We start from the raw sequence: 16,955 nt of genomic DNA on the forward strand, positions 1-16,955 counted from the left end.
TTGAATAGAGCAGTCTTACAGGAAATACCGAAAAATTAAAATTCATCTCAATTAAATTCGAATCAGAGTTGCAAAATACAAAGAGCTTCGGGATAATCCAAAGACGACTAACCTTCATAGTTAAGGTTATAAAATTATTGGACGACTGTATAACTAAAGAGTGATCTCATGAAAGTTCTGGTCTAGGACGATTAGTAATAACCTTGGAGATTCCAAAATATTCTACAAAACCCTTAAGATCGCTTTCGCTACGTAATAATATCTACGAATTGTTTTACGAATATTCTTAAATTTAAACACGAGAGATACTTGATGCATTCAATACATTGTGAACGCTATACGATGATTCCATGGATTCAAAAACATTATCCTTGGTAAAATGTGTATAAATTTGTGTATCGTCACAGTACTATTCATCTATTGAGTCTGTAGCCGGCAAAAGAATGTTAAGAATGCAATAGTTGGGTTTAGCCGAGTTGCCAATTTTAGCTATGTTATTGCACACTTTTTACTTTTGACCTGCACCTACCGTACGTAAATCCTTTTTGTATCCCCTTTTATACCTTTCGATTTGTCTTTTTATTATCTACCAGTCATATCTTAAAGGGCTAATCTGATAACATTAGGTAAATCAAACATGTTTTAATCTAATTATTTATGATATATACATTCATGTTGATAAATGATTTGGGGACAGGGCTATTAATCGCTTTTTTTATTAGAACCTGCCAATGAAGCCTTTTACCTACATATGTATACACCTACTATTTTAGAACCGCCCATCTTTTTCTGAAAGTGTGCAAGTATCTGTTTAATTATTCATTTATTGATAATGTTGTTGATTATTAAAAAATAATGTATTTTATTGGATTAGATGGCAAAACCAGAGCAAAATTTTAATAGAATATTCGAAATAGCAGAAAACATTAGTTCGAGTGGTCGCTACATTGTAGTACATGCCGGAAACGAAAATGGATTGGTTGAGGGTGCATCTCTAATTTTTAAAGCTGGATTATCTACGGGGGATTATCACGGGCAAATGAACGAAATGGATAGAAGAAAAACTATTGCCAATCACTCTGTATTAGCAAGTAGTGTCCACAAAATCCTCGACAAAAGGTATAATAGTAAATTGGCTCAAAGACAACAAAATTAACTTCAAATCGTGTTAAGAAAAAAATTAAATGTGTTAAGAAGATGGGATTTCCTGAGTCCATTAATATAAGTTTACAAAATCAATCGCTTTTATTCTTGGTTATAAAAATAAAAAAAAACTAGATAAGTAGAAAATAAAAAGGTAAAATATCATACAGTTTCGAATTTTATTTTTTAAATTACTCACATGGTATTAAATAACCTCCTGTACTCGTCATCTCCCTTATTCTCGCTAATCAAAATGTCCAGTTTATCGATCAGCTCGCACTCGACTTGCCTAAAGTTCCCTCTCGCCCGTTGCTCGCACTCCATCATGTCGAAGAAAATGTGCAGAGTCGCTTTTCTCAGCTCGATTTCCGGGACGAGGGTCACCTCGAGAAAAGGGCCCACCATCGACGGGATAAAGTGCAGCTTACACTCACCTAATAAAGCATTTTTCCTTATTTAAAATCACCAATAAAAAGCGAACAAACCTAATTGGGACCACATTGAGAGTATCTGGAAGCCCATAAGCACCCTCATGTCCCCGTACTTTTCGATTATTTTTTCCCTTTTTACGTCGGAGAATTGCTCCAGTTGTAGCGAGGATTGGGTCAAGTAGTCCACCGATAAATTAAAATAGTTGGTCCATAGCTAAAGTTAATTAAATAAAAAAGAGACAGTAACTAACAGGCTTCGTACCTCTTTATCGAAATATCCGGCTCTACTGTCCAGAAACGTAAAAGCCAAAGGCTGAGCAAACTCTTCCAGGGCGTTCAAAATCACGTTATTGGTCAGCATTTTTATAACCAACCAATCGGGCGGGAACACCTCCATTATAATGAGATTTCTAAAGACGAGAAACACCTAAAAATAAAGAATTTGTTATATATCACGGAATTTACTGGGTAAAACTTATTATACCCGTAATAAAAAGTCTTTGAGGGGTTTTCTATCGTAGGCGGGCCCCATCAGGGCTTCCCACAGCCGTTTGTAGTGGAACTCGTCCAACAGTTGCAGGATTCCGATCAGACAGGCCACCAAACAACCCTGGAATATTTTTGATGCTTAAAACTGGATTTTTCTATTGTGGAATTAGTTTTGTTGCTTTTTGATCAAGCCTTAGGGGGTTTATATTATAGACAACATTAGAGAATATTGAACAGCAAAGTCATGTCGTTATGTTATAGGGGAATTCGTAAGTTGTGCACCAAATACTATACATCTAATAATGATCAGATTAATATAAATAGTTACAAAATCTAAGCACAATCAAAAGCGAATGATAAAGGTATAAAAGGAAAACCTATGAAGTACTGACAAAAGGTCTTGGCATTCATTTTTTCTATTTTCCTGTCTTTCGAAGTCATTTCTTTCCATACTGATATCACCTTTTATAACGTCCAGAAGTTTCATGTATTTTTCACCTTATTCCAGGTTCCTGGAAGATTTTTTTTTAGGTTTTTTGGTCATTTGACATCTTCCAGGACTTGGCAATATTATTTCCCATTTCTCAGATATTTTAACCGTTTTTTGAATATTTTCCAGATATTTTAAGACACCTTTAAATCGTCCAATTATTTGATGTAATTTTTCACTTTACTCCAGGTCTCAGACGCAGTAATGTTTTTAGGCTATTGGCATTAATTTTATCCCGTTTTTCAGGTTTCCGAGATCATTTTTCTATATAACCCAGGTAATTAAATATTTATTATAAGTTCTTAAAAATCGATAAAATGCTTTCCATATTCCAGGGTTTCCATCTTTTTTTTACCTATTTTCCAAATACCTTTTATATTCTCCAGAAATTTGAAGTAATTTTTCAATTATTCCAGGGTCCTGAAGTGATTTTTTAGGTGTTTCAGTCGATTGACGTCTTCCTGGTCTTGGCATTAATTTTTCCTGCTTTCCAGGCCGTAGAGTAGATTTTTTTTCTATACCCCATATACCTAATATAGCTTATTATAACTTCCAGGAATTTATTCAATTTTTTTTAATGTCCCTGTCATTTGAAGCACTTTTTAAATATTTTCTAAATATCTTGCTTCACTTTTATATTCTCTAGGAATTTAATGCAATTTTTCACTTTGTTTCAGTGTCCTGGAATGATTTTTTAGGTTCTTTAATGTCTTCCAGATCTTGGCATTAATTTTTCTTGTTTTCCAGGCTTTTTAATGTTTTTTTATATACCCCAGGCACCTGGCATCACTTTTTATAACGTCCAGGAATTTGATGGAATTTTTCCTATTTTCCAGATATTTGAAGCACTCTTTCAATGTTTTTCAGATATCTTGAAACGCCTGTATATTCTCCAGATGTTTGATGTAATTTTTCACTTTATTCCAGGATTCTGCAGTGATTTTTTTTAGGCTATTGGCATTAATTTTTCCTGTTTTCCACGTTTCTGAGATCATTTTTCTATATAACCCAGGTACCTGGAATAATTTTTTATATATTTATTATAAGTTCCTAGAAATCGATAAAATGCTTTCCATATTCCAGGTTTTTCAAGCATTTTTTAACTATTTTCCTTATACCTTTTATATTCTCCAGAAATGTGAAGTAATTTTTTAATTATTCCAGGATCCTGACGTGATTTTCTTAGGTGTTTCAGTCGATTGACGTCTTCGGGGTCTTGGCATTAATTTTTCCCGCTTTCCAGGCTGTGGAGTCATTTTTTTTCTATACTCCATATACCTGGTATAACCTATTATAACTTCCGGAAATTTAATCGAATTTTTCTAATTTTCCAGTCATTTGAAGCACTTTTTAAATATTTTCCAAATATCTTGTATCACTTTTATATTGTCTAGGAATTTGATGCAATTTTTCACTTTGTTTCAGTATCCTGGAATGATTTTCTAGGACCTTTAATGTCTTCCAGGCCTTGGCATTAATTTTTCCTGTTTTCCAGGCTTTTTCATGTTTTTTTGTATACCTCAGGCACCTAGTATCACTTTTTACAACGTCCAGGAATTTGATCGAATTTTTTCCTATTTTCCAGGTATTTGAAGCACTCTTTCAATTTTTATTTATCTTGTAACGCCTGTATATTCTCCAGATGTTTGATGTCATTTTTCACTTTATTCCAGGACTCTACAGTGATTTTTTAGGCTATACAGTGGTTTCACGTTTTTAAGATTCTTGGCATTAATTTTTCCTGTTTTTCAGGTTTCCAAAGTCATGTTTCTACATGTATCCCCAGGTACCTGCTACCATTTTTTTAAATGTCCAAGAATTTGATCAAATTGTGCCTATTTTCTAGACTTTTGAAGCGTTTTTTATATATTTTTCAGACGCCTTGTATCATTTATATATGCTTCAGAAATTTGATGTAATTTTTCAATTTCCTTCAAGATCCTAACTTATTCCACCTGTTCCAGGTCTTGACATAAATTTTTCTCGTTTTTCTGGCATCACTTTTTATATTATTTTTATTTTATATTATATTATAAAGTAACGTCTTTCCATTTAAAAATTCTAAACATATTTAAAATCAGCTTTTAAAAATTGTACGTGTCATTATAATTTGTTCACCCGAATTCGTGTAAGCATGTCCCTAACAGTCAAAAGAGTATGCCGCATTTCCAAAAAACTTGACCGTGCTTCACCTGAAATTCCGAAAAAGTCACCCCAAAATAAACTTTTTGAAAGTGTTTCTGACGAGCACGTTGACGATTATTCGTGTCATTTTCCGCCATTAAAGAGATCTGGGACTCGACACTCGCCAGAATATCTGGAAGATTTTCTCTCAGACGCTAGACGAACTGAGAGCGGAGTATCACTGTGGTTGGAACAAACAGCACAGGAATCATTTGAAGAAACTCGCTGGAAACATTATCAAGTAGATAAACGTAAAAGCTACTCTCAGTGTTTAATAAAAAATAAATTTTGCTGTCAAAAAAATCAATGTGTTCATCCTGCAGCAGGTCATAATATGCAAAACAACAAGGAAACTGTGAGCACCTTGTTAAAACAATTAAAACAAATCACTTTTTATAACGTCCAGGAATTTGTAATGAGATTTTTCCCTTAGAATCAGGGCATTTTTCCTTCACTTTTAACTATCGACTATTATTGATACGAATCAGGAGAAATAAGCCCTTTTCTGCTGTTTGCCTTACCACAAAAAATATATACCTTACATGCAAAGTCTTACCAATATCTTCAAGTCCTTATCGATAATACTCAAAACGGTCTGGATAAGCACCTCCAAAATGGACAGATTCAACACGTCCACGTCATGATGGATACAATTGTTGACCTTTCCCTGTTCCTCGTTGATTTTCTTCTGTTTAAACAGAAATCCCAGGATCTCCCCCATTATTTCGGTGCACAACTTCAGCTCCTCTTTCCGGTACAAGTGGTACCTCAAGTGTCTACACGCGTTAGACAACAAAATCCCTCGGGACTCTATTTTTAACAAAAAACAAAATAAGACAATTTAATTGGAATCAAATAAAACAAACTACCGTCGTCCTGGAACAGTTTGCTAGTAACCAAATTACGGACGCACGCCAACTTGGCCTGGATCAATAAATTGGGCAGATCCTTCGGGATGGAGTCCAACATGGTCGCGGCCAACTTGGTGCACTCGATAGTGGGCAGAACTTCGTTCAGTTGCTCGTAAACGGCGCTGATCGCCAACAAAAGCGCCACCTAACGAGGCAAATTGGCAATAATTAAAAGAAAAAAAACATTTAAGTTTAAAACATAACAAAACACTCACCTGCGTATTAATAATATGCGGATGGTTGATCTTGAGCATGTGATTCAAACTGGAAAAGACGCTGTACAGGTCCCGCCTGAAACTGTCCTCGAAATGGCCCCCCGTCGCCCTGGAAAACAACAGGCGACTCTGGATGATCAACTTGAAGATGTACTCCAGACTTTTGAAGCATTTTTGGATCGGTTCCTGTTTTTCGAAGGACACGACGTTGTCCGAGCAGTGTTGCACGCTCGTGAGAAGTCCCCTGGACGAGGAAAAAAATGTTCATTCGTTTTACAAAACAAAAAAGCAAATTGTTTTTAAAGGTGCGCGATCAAGCAGGTCGTAAAAAATACACGTTTACAGGTTTTGATTAAGTCGTTTCACCAAATTATTTTTCGTTTATTTTATTTATTTATCAAAAACAAGGAATAAAGAGTGCTGCAAGTTCCTAGGAATTACCATTGATGGTCGCCTTCGGTTTGAAGATCATATTTTACATTTAGCTGGGAAATTATCTTCTGGATGTTTCGCAGTAAGAATGGCAAAACAAGAGCTGGGAGGGGTGGTTGCACGTTCAGTGTACTTTTCACTTATTGAATCTCATATTCGGTATGGCTTGCCTTTTTGGGGTTTAACCAATAAGGGGCTACTTAACATTATCTTTGTTATTCAAAAAAAAGCAGTTAGATACCTGTGTTCTGCTAAGTTAAGAGATTCTTGCAAACCCCTCTTCATTTCTGAAAAAATCTTAACTCTTTTTTCACTCTTTATCTTAGAAACAGCTGCTCTTATTCACAAAATTCCCAAACTACCCTCTGACACTGGCCATTTGACTCGTCGTGTAAATGATGTTCCCCTACCTATTCCTATGTCTTCCCTTACCAAAAACTCATTAATTTACATAAGTAAAAAAATTTACAATCATGTTCCTCTGTGTGTTAGACATATATCGGATGTTAAAAAATTTAAAAGAGAGTTAAAGTCGCTTTTATTGGCTAAGGCATATTATAACCTGGATGACTTTTTTAATGATAGGTTTTAACCTTGGACATGTTGGAAAGTTTTCTTTTTTTTTTCCTTTTTTCTTCTCTAGTTTTGTCAACAAGTTTACCTTTATTTAGTAATTGATTGTTTTATTTAGTTATCTTTAATTTAAGTATGTTCAAAAAGTTTTGTCTTCTTGTGTTTAATTTTGTTCATTGTTTTGTCAATTTTTGAAATTGTATTTGTGTTTTGTTTTTTTAGCTTGTAGGATACTTGTACACAAGATTATTCTTACGTAATATAGCACATTTTCTTTCTTTCTTTCTTTCTTTCAAATAGGATGTTAACAGGCCGAAACCCAAAGGAACATCCACAAATTACAAAGTGTTTCAGGTGTACTTAACTAATACTAAATTAAAATAATAATACAAGAGCAGAAATACAGTAAAGCGCTAAGTTTCTAATTTTGTGTTTTTGTTAATTAGAACAAGGATCTCTGATTCTCTTTTTAAACATAGAAAGAGAGCGGCAAAATAAATGTACAGAAAAAAATTTGGAATTATATAAGGAAAGCATACGACTTAACGGCAAATTCCTTGCTACATTGGTTCTATACAAACAGACTGGAAACAAATAAGAATTTCGAATACTTCGCTGAGGTATATGATAAGGTATTTGGGATATTAGATAACTCGAGTCAATCTGATAGTTAATTATTTTATAGAGAAAGAACATGTCTGTGTGAGAGCGCCCTGTTTCAAGTCAATATAATTGATATTTAACTCTAAGTTCTATTAAATTAGCATGTAGGTTAAATATACCAGTATTTTTATAGTCCGAAAATCTTAAAAATTTATTTTGTATTGTTTCCAATCTGTTAGCATGCACCGCATATTGCGGAGCCCAGACGACGGAGGCAAACGACTATAAATATAGGCAAAATATAATGCTTTTAGAGAGCTTTTAGAGGTTGATAGCCTACTATTTCTTCCAATTAATTCCAGCATTCGATTACACTTGATGCTTAAGTAATTAATATGTTCTGCGAATGTTAGCTTTTGATCATATAATTATGACACCCAGATCCCTCACTTTATCAATCCTCTTAAGTAGAATTCCATTAAAATTATAGTCGAATTGAAATAGGTTAGTATTACGTGTAAAACTAATGAATGCGCATTTATCATTATTAAGGTAAAGTTTATTTCTCTGACAATACTCATAAAATCTGTCCAAATCATTTTGTAAGAGAAAGCAATCACCGAGATTATTAATGGAAGCAAAAATCTTAATATCGTCTGCATAAAGTAATATTTTGGAGAAGGTAAAACATTTTATAACATCATTTAAATAGATTATAAATAGTAAGGGCCCCAAGTGGGAACCTTGAGGTACGCCTGAAGTAACTGGATACGTGGAGGACTGGTGGCCATGTACAGTGACATACTGGTATCGTCGAATAAAAAAGTACGATTATATTCAGAGAAAGAGAAGATGAAGAAAGAGAATGCCTGGGAGAGATCAAAAAAATGTCTCCAAGAACTTGGAGAACATGGAAATCGTTCCAAAACTCCTGGAAGATGAGCAAATGAGACGCAAGGCTGAAAAACCGTGAAGAATTATGTTTGATCGTGCTTGGTTATTATTTGTTTACCGATGCTTCTATCCTTCTTTTTCAGGCTTCTTCCAAGGTTTCCAGACGATATGGAAAAGAAAAATATCAATTCACTGACGCCATCCTCATAGATTTAAAAGCTATTCATGTACGTCATATCTTATTTCCGGGTAATTTGGAATTAATTAATTTTTTTTCACAGGCTCTCCTATAATTTTTTAATGTAAATTGGACTGGCTTTTATTTTTTTATAAATCTCTTTTATTCCCTTATTAATTTCATTAAACACCAATTTGTAATTGATTTTGGAATTTTTAAGACAAAATTGAATTTTTGGAAAAAGGTCGATTTTTTGATAACATCAGCAGTAAAAGCTTATAAAGTCCGGTTCAACGATATATTAGAATGGTCACCCGTCAAAACATCAGCATTCCACCTGCCAAACAATGTCATCCACCTTCTATTTACATTGTTTGAGAAGTAAAATGCTGGTGTTTTGACGGGTGACCATTCTAATATATCGTTGCACTGGACTTTAACTCAAAAACCAAAAAAGGTACAAGTTTGTAAATTTGCATACAAATTCTCCAATTAATTTCATTAGACACCTATTTCAGCGTTTTTTAATTAATTTAGAAATTTTTGAGAAAAAATAGATTTTTTGGAAAAAAAACTATTTTTTCCATTTTTTTCTATATCATCGTTTCATTTTCTAACTAGTGGTTGGATCGACTGTTAATAGTGTTTGTCTCTCGTAATGTGTCTAATTATACCCGAAAAATATCAAATCATTACCATCGTCTTCTAATTTTCAGATTGAGATAGAGATATATAAATGAGAATTCGATATTTCCACCTATTTCCTATATCATCGTTTCATTTTCTAACTAGTGGTTGGATCAGCTGTTAATAGTGTTTGTCTCTCGTAATGTGTCTAATTATACCCAAAAAATATCATTTCATTCCTATCCTCTTCTAATTTTCAGAGTGAGATAGGAATATATAAATGAGAATTCGATATTTCCGCCTATTTCCTATATCATCGTTTCTTTTTCTAACTAGTGTTTGGATCGGCTGTTAATAGTGTTTTTCTCTCCTAATGTGTCTAATTATACCCAAAAAATATCATTTCATTCCCATTCTCTTCAAATTTTCAGATTGAGATAGGGATATATAAATGAGAAATCGATTTTTCCACCTATTTTCATAAAATCACCAATAAGAGCTAAAAAGCCTAACTCCAAAACCAAAAAAATTGTGAAACTTTTAATCTAATGAATTTAAGGTACCCTCAGGAGTTTCTTGAGGATCCCATCTGTTTATTTAATATCTATATAAATAAGTCCTTTTTCACTAGGGTAAGTAAACTTGCAAACTAGTACTTTGCTCACCTGGACTGTTTCACTAATCGAAATGATATAATAATTGTATTATTTTCATCCTTCTGGTGTTGTACTAAGTTCAATTTAATTTATATTTTACCTTTAGGGTCTAATAATATTGTGTAAATAAACATTCTCATAAATCGCTTTAAGTCTTACTTGTACACCAGGGCCGCGGCGAAGTGATTCTTAATATAAGCGTGCAGCACCGGCTTAAAATGTTGATATTTACTCCCGTCCAGTAAATTAAATATCGATACCAGCACGTGAAAGACCAGACCGCTGTGCGGAGTAGAATTCCCGTCTTCCGTCGAGAATAAGGCGAACAGGGCGTCCAACACGTCCTGGAGGAACTTGATCAACTCCTCGTCACCCAGGTTCAGTACTCGCTGGAGGGTTTCCTGTATGCGTTCGGGATGGGATTTCCAACGCAGTAAAGCGAGTAAATCCACTAAAAAAACTATCGGTTATTAGGTCGGTCCGGTTGAAATGGGTCGCTTACCGTTTTGAGTTAATTTTGTCGAACAGAGGAGCGTTTTTACCGCGCAAAACTCCTTGTGGCTTCTGGAAAATTGGCCGCTGGCTTCGTGGTTTCCTAAGAGGGGGAAAAAACTACTAAGTAAAACAACCATTTTTAAGTAAATTCATTAGTTTATCGTGCAAGGTAAAACAAAGGGAAAGTCTACAACTAGGACGTGAATTCTTATTTAAAACTGTGTCTATTATAGTGCAAAGAAGAGGTTTAGACAGAAAAAGGATTATAGTGAGCCCGAAATATTAAACATTAGACAGGAATGACTTGTTGAGATAACAAAGGTAAACCCCATAAAAGAGCTTGATTTTGCATTTAGGTTCACTGATAATTGGTAAAGCTTCTAAGGTTGGGATTTATTGTTAGATCTTGTAGAGAATTCAATTTTTTTTTTTGGATATAACCTGTTAGTTAATAGGAGTAGTTAATAAAGTAGAATAAACCAAATGGAATCATTTAAAACATACAACTATGTTCCTACTGAATCTGTACTTCCTGTTTTCACAATCAATGAGAAGCTTTTATGTTTCTGTTCGCCCTAATAAAGGCCGAAACGTTGGCAATAAAAGTAAAAAAGTTTTGGAGAGCTTGGATTTTAATTGTCCCTTTAAAAGTTAACAAAACTAAACTGGATGGTAAATTTTTAAGTTTTTAAAAATTTGTGACCCACTTGGATTTCTGCTCTTTAGTGTGGTCATCTCATTATGAAGTTCATATAAAAAGGCTTGAAAAAGTTCAACATAAACGTATACACTTCCTTGTGTATAAATAAGGAGCGGCTTAAAATTGTAAATATAGAGTCTCAATAGGTTAGCTATGACGTTTTTTATCTTATTAGTAAACTTTCATGCCTTTGTGCGTACCAGCGGATACACCAGTATGTTTTATATAAATGCAGGTAGAAGGGGACATAGAGAAACATGCTGTTGATAATAGAATTATGTCTTTATTTAGTAGGTACATATATTCCTGATAGATAGTTTAATAATAAACCACATAAATTTTAGGTATCTTATAATTTTAGAGTAGGAGAGAGGGGCTTATTTTATTTTTTGTAAATTAGGTGTAAAATGTTAACTTTAGGTCATTTTTTTCGGGAAAATCCTGTTTGTACCTTGCATAGTAAATAAATAAATAAGAGGTTCAACGAGTGATAGAGAAAACTGGTCGAAGATGGATATATGGAAGAAGTGATCGCAAAAATCCATTAATAAATAGAAGCTATTATAGAATAAGAAAAAAATCAGAAAATAACTTTAAAAAATTGTCCTTAAAATGCTTGGAAAAAATAAAGAAAAATGGTAAGTTTACAATAAATGAACACGTGAAAATTTAGAAGTCCAATACTTGGAACACCTCAAAAGGTTCACAAAAGCATGAAGAAATATTTAAAATCATTACATCAAGATAAACAAAAGAGAGAACCTGAAAAAGTAAACAATAAACATTTTGAAAACACCTAAAAACTGACTCCCAAGGCATTAAAGCCATAAAAAGAATATTTAAAATCCTTGGAAGAGGTGAAAAATGACCCACAAATCCCCTCAACTTTGGATAGTCGCATTATAAATCAAAAACAGGTAGAATTTTGATAATTCTTTGTACAAATTGTTGGTTTAATATGATTAGACACCTCCAGAGTTTTTAAAAAAGAGACAGAGTCTAGAAAAAAAAATTCATGAAAATTTGTTTTCATTTTGAAAAAGTTTGACTAAATAGCCATAACTCAAAACGCAAAAAAAGTAGAATTTTAAACATTTGGATAGAAATAGCCCATTTAAAATAATTAGCCACTTATTTCAGCATTTTTTTGAAAAATGTACAAAGTTGAAAACCAAAAAAGGTAGAATCTTCAAAATTTGTATACAAATACTTCATTTCAAATTACTAAGAAATCTAATTCAGCGTTTTTTGAAAAATGTACAGGAAGTTCAGAGAAAACAATTTTTTGGCAAAGAGGTAATTTTTCCAAAAATTTTATCTTATATTTCAGTCGACAACCAAAAAAAGGTGGAATCTTGAAAATTTGAATAGAAATAGCTTATTTCAAATAATTAGACTATTTCAGCATTTTTTGAAGACTGTACAGGAAATTGAGAAAAAACAATTTTTTGATAAAGAGGTGATTTTTTCGAATCATTTCATCAAACGCTCATAAGTCCAAAAATAAAAAAGGTAGAATCGTGAAAATTTGTATACAAATACTTCATTTTAAATTATTAGACACCTATTTCAGCGTTTTTTGAAAAATCTACATGGGGTCGAAAAAAAAATGTTTTTGAGGAGAGAGTGATTTTGCCAAAAAATTTAACCAAATAGCTCAAAAGCAAAAAAATGGAAAATTTATATACAAATTGCTTATTTCAAATAATTAGACACCTATTCCAGAATTTTTATGAATAATGTACAGGGAGTTGAGATGAAAAACAATTTTTTTTAAATTACTCTCAAGACCTAAAAATCACAAAAACTCTTTCAATTTTCTGGAAGAGTCGAAAAATGGAAAGTCTGTGTAGGAGTGATTTTACTGGCAAAGCCTGAAAACCCATAAAAAAATCACTTTTCAAGCATAGTGACGTGTTTTACAATATTTGAGGACATTTAAATGTTCTCCAGACACCTTGAAATCCTTCAGGAACTTTGACACATTTTTGAACTCTTCCAGGCAGTTATTTACTTGTTTCACCTTTTTGAGGTAATTTTTTATTTGTTCAAAGCAGGTTTAAGGCATTTGTGACGTATTTTTAATGGTTAAAGGCATAAAATGAACCAGAGAGCCTGGAATAATAGTTGAAACTCCTGTAAGAGATGAAAAATTACATAAAATCCCTAAAGGAGCATCTGAAATCTGCTGGAAGATAAACAAAAGGCTCCAAAAGGAAAAGCCTGGAAAAGATGACGAAATATTTTAAATCATTGGAATAAGAAACAGAAGCCCGAAAAAGGCAAAAAATATGTAAAATACCTGGAAGAGAGAGAGATATTTATTATAGACTCACCGGTAACTTAGACCTTTTGGCGTCTATCAGAATTTTTAATAGTTATATAAATAAGCAAGTTAATACATCTATAAAATGTCTATGTACAATATAAGAGTAATGTGTATGTAAATAGATTGGACAGACAGATAAATAAATACAACACAAACAAAACAAATAAATCTAAAATGTCTATGTACAATGCTCGTATATATCAATGATCTGAATAATAAAAAAATGTGTCTTCTTTAATTTGTTTTCAAATCTTTGAGTATATTTTTGTCTCTTTTAGAAATGAGATAATTAATTCATTGTATTTAGGGCTGAGTAGGGTTTTGATATTGTTAGTTAAGTTATATTTTAGCCTAGAGTCTTAATACTTAATACATTCAATTAGTATATGCTGGACTGACAAAGGTAGATTGCATGTTTCACACATTGGCTGGTTACCTTTTTGTACTAGATATTCGTGGGTGATTTTTGTGTGGCCTATTCTAAGTCTAGTTATTACTACTCTGTCTTTTCTTGTGAGGTTTGATATTTTATTTCCCAAGAAAAATTTGTCTTTGATTCTATATAGTTTATTGTTCTCGTCTTGAAGTTCCCAATCGAGTTGTATTAGATTTTTAATAATATTAAGGGAAAAGTTATTTGAGCCGTTCAGCGGAAAAGTGGTCTAACTCCCTTAAAGTAGAAATTTAGAAAATTGATATTTTGCATCTGGATGAATTAAAAAATCACAGTAACATATTCTTTACTTTTTTGTACATATTTATAATAACCCTGTACTAAAATTTCATATGGTAAACATTTTTACTGATTGGGCCCATTAATTACATTTTTGCCGCCCAATGTCATTCTTCCAGTAAGTTTTTTCAAAAACATAGCGGAAAAGTGGTATAACTTGGAGAGTTATATCACTTTTCCTCGTAAAAGTTAACCAAATTTCACAAAACTGACTAACCAAAGAAAAATAATAGCTGTAGTATGTTTACTATGATATCTATTACTGATAAAAGTGTTCAAAAAATATAGAGCTTGAAGAGCAAAACATTACTACTACTTATCTTACATACTAAACTTACGGTAAGGAGAATAAGAACAAGTTATTAAACAAATTAATCTTCATCAGAATCGGATAATGGACCACTGTCAACAGCATCTTCTTTTGTCAGTAAGTCCAGGAAGAACTGATGCTGAATCGGGGGAATCCACTGAAGAAGTTCTATCATATCTTTTTTCTTAGCTACAGTAACTGATCTACACACTACGTACCATAACACTAAAAAAACCTGACTAAATAAGAAAAAGTGAGTTTAATACGACCTGGCGCGACTTATACCACTATTCCAGCGAACGAATCCATTATGTTGAGAGGAATAATGTTAGGAAGCTCTTATCTTAGCTAAGTTAAAATTTTGACTTATACCAGTTTTCGACTGAATATATTAGACCAGTAGAAACATAATTAATGGTATAACTCAAAAATTAAAAAAATACTGACATATACTACTTTTCCTCTGAACGGCTCATTTATATCTTTTGCATAAAGATGTTTATGTATGGGAATTGCGTTAAGTTGTTCTTTAGCGAGTAAGTCGACTTTTTCATTTCCCTTTATTCCAATGTGACTGGGGACCCAGATGAACATGATATTATATTTATGTGAATGTGCGCTTTCTAATTGGTGCTTAATTTCAAGAGCAAATGGGTGTTTTGGGAGATATGATTCAATACATTGTAATGCACCCATGGAATCAGTGGCTATTAACCAATTTGGCTTTTTTAAAGTAAATAGATGTTTAATTGCTTTATGTATTGCGAATAGTTCTGCTGTAAGAATCTCTGTTGATTTAGTCAGTGAGAAAGTTTTTTCAAAATAAGTATTGTAATAGGATGATCCTACCCTGTTTTCCGTTTTAGAGCCATCTGTGTATATAATAATTATGATGATGTTTGAATTTAGTTATATTGTCTAGGAATAGTTGCTTAAATGTAGAGGCTGAAGTATCTTTCTTTGAATGTTTTGTTAGGACCTTTATTACGTCCATGGTGGGTGTGTGTATGTATTGTAGCTGTATGCTTGTGTTTGTTGAACTTGTAATCTCTGCTGTATTTGTTTCAGTCTAACGTTTGCACCTGGATGGTATCTCCTGGAAGGGGGTTGGATATTTGGATATGAAATTTTGAAAATGTTGTTCGTGCTAGACTGTTCTGGGCTTAAACTTTGTGTATTTGCATACTTTAAGGTAAGGTAAGTAGTTCTATAGGTTGGGGGGATACATTCTGCTTCACAATACAAGCTATTTATTGGACTTTTTTCTTTTTATTTTGAGTGCTGCATTCTCTATAGGTCTAAGTAATTGAATATAACTTTGTGGAGCAGATGAATAGGCGATAGATCCGTAGTCTATTTTAGATTTTATCAAAGCTTTTAGATGATGAGTAGTGAAGATGGATCAGCTCCCCACTTTGTATGTGATAGCATGCGAATAACGTGCAAGGCTTTTTTGCATTTTTGTTTTGTGTATGTGATATGATATTTAAAATTTAGTAGTGAGTCAAAGTAGACCCCCAGAAATTTATGGTGAGATTTAGTGGTGATTGGTTGGTTATTTATATGAAGATCAATCAGTTTGCTGCAATTCCTTTTTCTACAAAAATGTATTTCTATTGATTTATTCGGTGAGAAATCCAGGTTGTTGTTTAAGGCCCACTCTACTAATCTATTTAAATTGTTGTGTAAAATAGTATGGCTTATATTCGGGTTTATAGAAGAGTGGTGCATTACTATGTCATCTGCAAATATTCTGACTTTGACAGATCTCCCAAGGTGATTTGTAATATCATTAATGCCTAGTACAAACAAAATGGAAGACATAAAATAATCAATAAATAATCCCTGGAAGACATAAAACATTAGTTAATATATGCCTTTAATAACATTCAAAATTAATCCAATATCGGGGAAATATAAGAAACCACTCGAAATATTAGTCTTGGTCAAAAGTGCCTTTTAACAAGAGAAAATTTAAAAAAATAAAGTGTCTTATTACCTTCGTAATCTTTGGCGAACGCGGGCAAACACAAATACCCGCAATTATCCAGTTTCACGGGATCCTCGCACTTGTAGATGTACAACTCGTGTTGCCCGTCCTGCACTACAGCCCCGTCTTTGTTCATCAAACGCATAAACGAGAACCCGAACAGTTTCTTGTCGCTCTTCTCGCGTGCTGTAATATTTACAAAGAAAATTATTAAATGACAATAATTTCTCGGCACCTCAGTTTGTGGCCTTCTCATGCTACATGATGATAGGGAAGAAAACGATAAGACAACTTTATTCGGTAACCAAACACTTAAAAGTGCATTAGTTGTTAAATATTTGGGTGTATTAATTGATTGCATATTATAATGGAACTTGCATAGCATTGGTATTAAGACAAACATATTACCCTCTGTAGGAATAGAATTTGAAGCAGTTATATTATGCCCATATTTACAATCAGTTACATTACTTAATAGGTATCTGGAGATAAAGCATTGTACAAGAAAGAATTTTTAAATCTATACAATATTTATAAATTCAAATTACTTCTTTATGTATGTACATCACGGA

The 16,955-nt window shown here is 32.9% G+C and overlaps 1 protein-coding gene across 4 annotated transcripts in view; it reads right to left on the reverse strand.

The window, feature by feature from the left end:
* LOC126741483 (dedicator of cytokinesis protein 3) overlaps nucleotides 1–16,955 on the reverse strand; it is an 88,813-nt gene that overhangs the window by 29,939 nt on the left and 41,919 nt on the right. For all 4 annotated transcript variants that reach the window (XM_050447901.1, XM_050447905.1, XM_050447904.1 and 1 more), the window contains 10 exons: nucleotides 16,393–16,569; nucleotides 10,329–10,421; nucleotides 9,986–10,277; nucleotides 5,864–6,107; nucleotides 5,607–5,793; nucleotides 5,294–5,547; nucleotides 2,059–2,184; nucleotides 1,837–2,001; nucleotides 1,629–1,788; nucleotides 1,343–1,577 (listed from right to left, as the gene is read on the reverse strand). In XM_050447901.1, coding sequence (XP_050303858.1) covers nucleotides 1,343–1,577; nucleotides 1,629–1,788; nucleotides 1,837–2,001; nucleotides 2,059–2,184; nucleotides 5,294–5,547; nucleotides 5,607–5,793; nucleotides 5,864–6,107; nucleotides 9,986–10,277; nucleotides 10,329–10,421; nucleotides 16,393–16,569 — 1,933 coding nt within the window. The remainder of the gene's footprint in view (nucleotides 1–1,342; nucleotides 1,578–1,628; nucleotides 1,789–1,836; nucleotides 2,002–2,058; nucleotides 2,185–5,293; nucleotides 5,548–5,606; nucleotides 5,794–5,863; nucleotides 6,108–9,985; nucleotides 10,278–10,328; nucleotides 10,422–16,392; nucleotides 16,570–16,955) is intronic.

Source organism: Anthonomus grandis, chromosome 10 (assembly GCF_022605725.1).
Source record: "Anthonomus grandis grandis chromosome 10, icAntGran1.3, whole genome shotgun sequence".
NCBI lineage: Eukaryota > Metazoa > Arthropoda > Insecta > Coleoptera > Curculionidae > Anthonomus > Anthonomus grandis.